Source organism: Vulpes lagopus, chromosome 10 (genome assembly GCF_018345385.1).
Source record: "Vulpes lagopus strain Blue_001 chromosome 10, ASM1834538v1, whole genome shotgun sequence".
Classification (NCBI taxonomy): domain Eukaryota; kingdom Metazoa; phylum Chordata; class Mammalia; order Carnivora; family Canidae; genus Vulpes; species Vulpes lagopus.
Window position 1 is genome coordinate 30,802,678 of NC_054833.1, and position 8,754 is coordinate 30,811,431.

Genomic DNA, 8,754 nt, shown 5'->3' on the forward strand with positions numbered 1-8,754 from the left:
TAGGAAAGTATAAAATAGAAGAAATTAAATTTTTTTCTCATCTCACCACTCAAGGAGACTCTCCACTATTGTTAACATTTTGATATATTTTACTGTCCATATTCAAAAATTAAATATTTAATTCTAGCAATAGAATATTAAATATTTTCAATATTAATGAATATGTCCTAAGGACTAATAATATAACCAGTCTCATGACATTCATTTTCAAATTAATGCCATTTATGCCTAAGGACTTAATTTCTTAACCAACTTCTATCCTGGAAGTAATAAAAAGCTAGGTTTATATACCTCTTAATTAGTATATAATCCAAGAACGGTTAAGTTATTCAAATGATCTTTGCTTAAGTGAGCATGCTAATTGCATTTGTTTGTATACAGAAACTCTTCTACATAGAACAAAAAAAGCTATTTAGGTGTCTAAAGTATCAGTGAAGGTGCTAATCTTACTGTTAAGATGGTGGTAAAGAGAGTTGATTGTACTTTGGTTCTTATGGATGATTCTGTTCATATTTAGGAAAGTTTAGAAATTGAAAATCCTGAATTATAATCAATCAAGAATTAGAGAAATGAAAAATCCCAATCTTGTTTTACAAATCAGGTCTTTTTATTGTGGCTAATTTATTACTGGTTTGAAAATTAACTCCCTCTTTCATCCTTTGCCTCTTATCTAGTGATTTCCTAGTACCGGACTACTTAAACCAGGAGCAAGAAGAGACCCTTGTTCAGTATGACCTTGGAGAACACAGTTTTGAAAGCAACTCCTCTGTTCAAATGCCTGTAATTTCACAGGTCTCCTCGACCCAGAATTGTGAAAGCACTTTCCCCTTGGGGTCTCTTGGTGGGCTGGCAGAAAAAGAGGAAGAAATGCCAGAGCAGCCAAAGGCCAGTGCTTGTACTGAGGCAACCAGAGATGACCCCCCAAAATCAGAGCTGTCTTCTATAACCATTGAGTAATTTCATGGTTTGGCTTCATTTTTGGTTTTTGGAAAGTGCCTGTGCTTGGTCTTGTACATTTAAATTTAACTTAATTTTTTAAACAAAGAAGAATGTGGGAAAGAATTTCTCTTTTTACTTTGTAAGCCCCGCAATTGATGTCTTATTTTTCATGACTGAGAGATTGCTTCTGTAAGTGCACAGTAATATGATGTTGAAACAAAATCGAAACGATGAGACTTAAGGAGAGCTAGTTAAGGCATATATCAGTTTCTTCTTCCATTGTTAAAACTAGGCTAACGAGAACATTAGATAAAGAAGAATTCAGATGATTGTTGACCTTCCTGAGAGGAAAGGTTACACCAGAAGCAAATTACTGAACAGAATTTGACAGGTAGCCTGAATAGATGTTTACTCCTATACACAGGACATTGTACAATATTTTGTAAAGCCTGTTGGTTTTGGAAATATTTACGGTAAGACTTCTTAAAAATAATTAGGGTAAATACTTCTGAAATCCAGTGTAGTCTTTTTTTTTTTTTTTTAAGCTTTGTCATTTCTCTTTTTTCATGGTGAAAATTTGGTGTTGGGATAGGCATTCCCTGAACTTTTTTAGTACTACTCCAAATCTATCTTTTTTCTGTGAAAGAAGGCAAAGAACCATGACTGAGAATAGTCAGCTGTGCATGAAGTGACCAGGAGTGGAAAATGAAGTACATGAATCTCAGCTTTATAGGAACTCTTTTAATACTGCTTTTCTGACTAAAATTGTTGTTTACCTGGTCTTTGAATGTTAATACCTGGCTAATTAGTCATTGCCTAAATCATTTTTTCCTCTTGCCCCATGAACAGTACTTCCTCTTGCATATACTGGCATGATATCATATAAAGGAAAAATATTGGAGATACTCTATATTTTATATATAGGTTTATGTAATCTTGGGGATGTTTCTATTGTGCTGATTTGGACAAAATAAAAGAATTCTCTGTTAAGGCTATGTTCTTAACCCAACTAAGATTGTTTACAAAGTTCCATATGTCAGTGATATTTTGTTTTTGTTCCAAAATATTTTTAGACATTGCCAAGTTTATTAAAAGGGTTAGTGTAGTTTTTACACAATGTAAGCAATAATGTAAAAGATAAGAGGCTTTAGATTAATGATCTATGATTCATAAATCTAGGGGAAAAAAGAATCGTTAAGACTAAAGGAAAACTAAAAACCTTAAATTAATATCACTTCTTTTGCTGCTAAAAAAAAGAAAAGAAAAGAAACTTCCTGGTTTATAGTTGAAATTTATGTGATATTCTAGACTGAAGTATATATACTTTTCATCTGTTGCCATTAAAGCATCACTGACCTTGATCCTAGATAGTCATGACTCCATGAACAATGAACTTCTGAGTAACTTTTTTTCTATGTATAGACCCAAAGTTTAATAATTATGAAAACACCTGATTAAATTAGAAAAAGAAACTAAATACAGTCTCTTACTCAAAACACAAGATTTTAATTTTGTCCGGGTGCTAGACCTGAATAATAAAATTCACTTTTAAGTTATAGTGATTTTATTGTTTCATTTTTTTTAATTGGTTAATTTTATGATTGATTTTCCTCCCACAAATGTAAAGGAAGGGAAAGTAAATACATTGAAGATTTTTTTGAGGCAACATTCTTTTTCCAGATCCTTCTTTCTTTAACTTGTTTCCAACTCCTTATCTCTGTCTTGAACCTGCTCTCCCCCTTTACTCCCAAACAGGTATATTACCTTTAGGAGGATCAGCGTACACAGGTTATGTGATGGGCTTCCACCAATTTTGCTTTTTACTAATAGGGGTAAATTACTTTTTGCAACAGACTGGGTAACTTAATTAGTAACAGTACTGCTGTGTCTCAACTAGAAAGGTCAGGAATTTTTATTTTTAATGTCCTACATATTCTTTTTTTTTTCTTTTTTTTTTGTCCTACATATTCTTGAAAATTGTCATGACTACCAATGGATTAACCTTGGAGTTATTGACAAAAAAAAGAATAGGTAAAATTATGACCAGGAATCATTGTTGCCTTCAGTTTTAAGATTTTTTTTTTTTTTAAGGAATTAAAAAAAAGGAAGGTTAAAAGAAAACTGGGGATTTGTATGGTTGAAAGTGTTTAAGCACATCCCCTGTGCTGAGAACTCTACTTTAAGAGAGCCCACAATTTTGGCAGCTCTAAAGTAGCCTGTGTTCTCAGAATGTAGGATTACCACCACTGTCTATTCTTTCCCAAATGGACACTTTAAATTTTCATCGGTAATTACAAATTGCACAGATTTCCAAGTTTAATGAAAAATTTGAATATACTATGAAAATGCATACTTGATGTGTTTATTCCCCAAATCTTAGCAATACAGGTAGCTAACAAATCTTTAACATAAAATGATATAGCAAAGGCTTTTTTTCTCTTTCATTGAGGCTCTACATTTTTCTTGATATACAATTTAAGGGTTTTTAGCTTTTGGATCTGTTTTAAGAAATTAAGCTGCAAGGGATAATTGTATATAGTGTTATTTAGTTTATTTAAAATTCATCAAAGAGAGGGATACCTGAATGTGTAAGTTTTACCAGAGTATATGGAAAACATTGCAGAGATGAAAGCCAGTTATATTATCCCATCCATTAGAAATTTCCAGTGAAAAAAATTCCAGTTTAGAGTACTTAAGTATATCTGTCTTTGTTAAGGCCCAAGAGGGTAACTTTGTGATCTTTTAAAGGGCTTAAATGTTAGGAAGCGGGATAAATTGCCTTTTTAAAACCAAGTATTTTATACAAGAAAAGCATTTATTTTCCATTTCTATGCTACCAAATAGGTGTGATACACTTTAGGAAGGAGTTAAAGATGTTCGCTGTGATACTGGATGTTACAGCTCCTGCGGTCATTCTTTCCATTTTTAGGGGTGTATTCAAACAGTGGAAGCGTCTAGCATGACAGTGATTATAGTAATTCAGAAATAAAGGGATTAATATTGGAGGGTTTTTTATTTCAATTTTTATAAACGGATACAGATGGATTATCAACAAATATATTTAAATGGATTTCTCTTATTTGGAATTTCTTTTTTTTTTCCTTATTTGGAATTTCAAGTCCTCTTCTTAATTTGTATTTCACATAATTAGTTGCACAGTTAGTACATTGCTGGTTTTTAAAATTCCCAATTTCAGTGAGACAAAGTGTACTAAGATGTTTAAATAGCCTCATTCCATCTTATATTTTAACCTTTCAACAACCATTCAGGGTTTCAGCAACCATTCAGGGTTAGGTAATTAGGTTCCATGTATGACATATGCCCTTTGTTTTAAAAAACAAAAACTTGTGTTTTGTTAAAGTATTAGATAGAATGGACTAGTCAGCATGTTTAATGCAGTATCATTGGTAACTCTTGTTACCTTCTAACTACTGAGCCAGACTCTCCCATTGTATAAATGATTCCCTGGGAAACTTTAGAAGTTGTATTTAACTCATTCATTCTTTTATTTGATCACTCACTATTTTATTTTTGTAATCAATCTAAATAGAGGCCAGTTATCTTATTTAGTGGCTTCTATTTTGAAGATTCTCAGATCAGTCTTAGTCTCTTAGCTTTGTAGTCTCTGAAAAATACATTACTGTATAAGGTAATGACAGTGGAGAGAATTATTGTTATTGCTTGATGAATGAGCAGTCCTAAACTTGTAATACCTTAAATGAAAGGAGTTTGAGATTTGATGACGAAGAGAATTAGAAACTTTCATGTGGCACTGACTCTATTTTCACTCATCTGCAAAATGTGAAATAATAACTGAAATATACATCCAAGTGAGAGAGAATAGTTTTCTAGGTACTAACGGGAGGGGGGGAGGGGCTAGTAAAGTTTGCGTTTGCAAGTGACCCAAAGTTGCTAAAAGGTAAAAAAATGTGATTTTCACTCTAAGTTATTGACATAAAATACTTTATTTATAATATATTCAGATTTTAAAAGTAACAGAGAAGAATGTATAGAAACTAGATTTTCTTTTCTAAAGCAGTGGAACAAAATTGGGGAGAGTGCTATTATAGTAAATGCATCTATGAGGAATATTTATAGCTAAGCATACTCCTTTAGCTTTAAGCTAAAATGGTCAAAATTTATATTTTATTTTGCCTTATACCCACTTTTTTAGTGTCCTTTTGCTTGATAGAATGTGGTGAGATAGGGTATTTTTATTTGGAAAGTCCACAGACAAATTTACCAAAAGCAATCATAGTTCAGATTAAACAATGAAGTAGAATTGAACCAATTTCCAGGTTCAACTAAGGAACAGACACTCTGTGGATATTTTGTTTTTAGATTACTAATGTGTTGAAATTTATTAGTGGGAGAATTAAGCTTATATCAGATTATGAAACCTAGACGCTTAGTGACATCATAGCTATACTTTTTTTTACCTCATGCTAAATTCTAATACATTTAGATATTTCTACTACATTGTAGTGATTATATTTTTATGATAGAAAAAAATAGTTCCAGGTCTTTACATATAGTCTCTGCAGAGATGTCAGGCGATGTTACTGGAATCTCAGTTTGGCGGTATCAAAATATGAAACTGCCTTAAAGTGCTCATGCTACTTTAAGCTTCCTCTGTGCAGGCCCCATGCCAGTTACAACTAATACCAAGGTTCCTACGTACATTATAGTTTACAAAGAATTTAAAAGTTGAGACCATTGACTGACAGCAAAAAATTTTTTCTAAAAATTTTTTTAACTTAAAAATTTTAAATTTCAGTTTGAAGTGCCTGGTTTATAAAATCTAATTCTTTGGTTATTGCCTTTCTCTTTTAAATTGACTAATTTTGCTGATTAAGCTTAAGACCCTGGGTTCCGTTGTGATGATTTATTGATAAAATTCGCTGCTTGATGGTTTGAGGGGCTAGTGTCATGACTCTTATTAAATTATCCTTGTTTTCTCAAATGCTGTTCTAACTATATCCAGATTTCATAATCCAATTAAACAACCTAAAAAAATCATCCTGTAATTGAATTCAGGTTCAGGTTACCAAAGTACATCACCTTCTAAAGAAGGATAAATTTTCCCTGCTTTAAGAAGAGCCAGTCATCTCCCCTTAACACACGTTTCCGTTGGCATCAGTGGAAGCTGTGTTCATTTAAAGGTGGGAAGCCTTTCGTGCAGTTCTAGAAACAGCTATTTTCTAAAGAGAACCTTTTCTGTGATTAGGTTATAAATGTGTTTTCTCTAAAAGCTTTGTTTTATTTCAGTTATCAATTTAATTTTCAAGTTGGTAGATGCAATGTAAAGTCTCTCATACTGAGAGTAGTCATTAAATTATTGAAAGTTGCACTGCTTTTCATCTTTCAGGTGCCTGAAATGAATGCCACCAGGTATTTGGAAGGATTAAGAACGTGAACTATTCGTTTTCTTCCTTCTACAAAGTGATGGCTTCTAATGCTATATTTCAAGATATTTAAAAAGAAAAAAAAAACTGTCCCTAATAGAATAAGATTTGGTTTTGATCCAAGTACCAATAATATATTTGATTTTTCTGTTATTGCTGGTGCCTCCTGTTGCATCAGATAGATATTGCCTGCCTCTTTGTAGGGCACCCTTGTGGCACCTTATGTCCAATTGGAAGATAGTATATGGCTTCTTTGTGCCTCTGCTATCTTTTCAAAAGCCATTTTATAAAAACCCTAGGTAGCCTATTTTAATATTTAAATATATATATTTGTGAGATACTTTTAGAATAGACTTTTTTTTTACTTTGAAATTCCTGTATTCTCATTTTTAAGAGTAAATTAAGATTTTCCAGGATTAGGACTTGTCTTTTTCCACAGCAGCATAATGAGAAAGTCAGATTGAAATTGAAATTGACCATACTTCAGTGATAGAAGAAATTGATGGCTTAGTTATAGGAGACAGATACGAAGGGAAAAAATTGTGTTAATGTCACAGAAATGAATCTTTAAATAAAATTGTGATTTTGTTTCTGTATTTTCATATTTGCTGCTACAGTAGCTCAATATTTTACAGAGCTAACATACGAATATGACTCCATTTAAAAACTGGAGTACTTTCTAGTACAACCAGCCTGGAAGGAAACTGTACACCACAGTTTTCCAGATGGGTGACTGACTGCTTTGTTTAGCCAATGCATGCTCAATATTTTCCTGTAGGCCAACATCAAGGAAGTCTGGGGGAAAGTTTTTTACCTTCTGCAGCATTATGATTCTTTTTGGGCCTGGCATTTTGTGAAACCCTTGGGGGAGGGTAAAGCTGGAGCAGAAATGTGAATTAAAGTATGTAGGTGGGTGTTTTCATGTCTTCTCCCCTCTCCTAGAACCAGTACAACTCTCTTAACTGTGCCAGTCCCCAGTTCACCAGCTTTGTATCCAGTCGTCATCTCATTTAAATATGGCTTTACTTGGTGACAGTGGCCATAGCTAAGTTACTTGGCATGTTTGACTTTCAACAATAATGAAAACGGTTTTGGGATTTTGTTTTCTTTCCTAAAAATGTATACAATGTCAGAACTTCACATTTTATATACTAGTATCTGGCTATTAGTATTTTACAGGAACCATAGTTCTTGGTGACTTCATATATATATATACATATATATATATATTTTTGTGACTTTTTTGTAAACTAAGTGCCGTTTCAACGTTACAATCATTTTTAGAGTTATTGTAATCAATGTGAATATCATGTTTTTTCAAATCTGTTCTGAGCCTATAGTGTTTGCTTTGTGAACATATGTGTATTGTATATATTCTGTATAGTTACATTGTACTGAAATATTAGCTTGTTTGATATAAGGAAAGTATGTATTGAGTACCTTTTTGCTAGCCTGGTTGTTTAATCTTTTTTAAAAAGGTTTAAACTTTTTAAAAAAAAAAATCTTTAAACTGGCCTTTATTACATGGTCACAAATAAAGTTGCAGTTAGAAGGGATGGGCAGGGAAAACTAGTTTTGAGTGTCTTTGAATAGAAACATAAGACTAAGATTTTTTTTTCCTCATTAAAATATCTTATTAATGCTTTATGGAGTAAAACTTCTGCCTTTGTTGTTTATTGTTAGCGGGAAGGAAGAAATTGGTGGTGCTGGTTGAGAAAAGCGGATGAGAAAGTCCTCAGACTAATGCATTACTTAAATAAGCATCCACTGAGCGTGCACAGACCAGAGTCTTACATTAGACTGACTGCACACAGCAGCCTCCCGGGCGAGGAAGAAAAGAGCTGAAAGTGCACAGATCCCACAAACACCGGCCCTAAGTTTGAAAAAGACACAAAGGAAGCTAGTTAGAGAAACTCCTCAGATCCTGGAGCTATTGAACCGGGTTCTTGGGCAAGGCTACTTCCTGAAGGGTGCGTTGGATCTTTATAAGCTGCTCCAAATCTTTCTGCAATTGTACTTTATTGATGAAAGACCTCTTGGTAACATTTCAGTAATATCTTACACCCAGAAAGTAGAAAACAGTCGCTCGGAGGGGCCAGGGGAGCAGCTGATGGCACCGGTAGTGAGCCTATGAGAGCCTAAGGGGAGGGCTTTCTAACTTTAGATTCATCTAGATGTGGATTTTAATGATAATTGATCTATACAGAATGAGTAACAAGCAAAGAAAATTATTTCATTGGTCCCAAGCTACTAGGATATCACTTCAGATTTCAGTTCAGGGAGGAAGAGGGTACATTTTAAGAAGCATTCTTTTCATTCAGTGAATGTGCCAAGCGGGTTATTTTGTTTAAGTAAAAGAGGGAGAAAAGCTGAGGGAGGGGCGGAGAGAGAGAATTTGAGGCAGGCTCCA

The 8,754-nt window shown here is 33.4% G+C and overlaps 1 protein-coding gene across 7 annotated transcripts in view; it reads left to right on the forward strand.

Moving 5' to 3' along the window:
- ZBTB44 (zinc finger and BTB domain containing 44) overlaps window positions 1–8,001 on the forward strand; it is a 68,816-nt gene extending 60,815 nt beyond the window's left edge. For 6 of the 7 annotated variants that reach the window (XM_041770312.1, XM_041770311.1, XM_041770309.1 and 3 more), the window contains one exon: window positions 675–8,001. In XM_041770312.1, the coding sequence (XP_041626246.1) occupies window positions 675–957 (283 nt within the window). In that variant the 3' untranslated portion in view covers window positions 958–8,001. The remainder of the gene's footprint in view (window positions 1–674) is intronic. The other variant, XM_041770313.1, reaches the window with a different exon arrangement.
- Window positions 8,002–8,754: the final 753 nt, after the last annotated feature.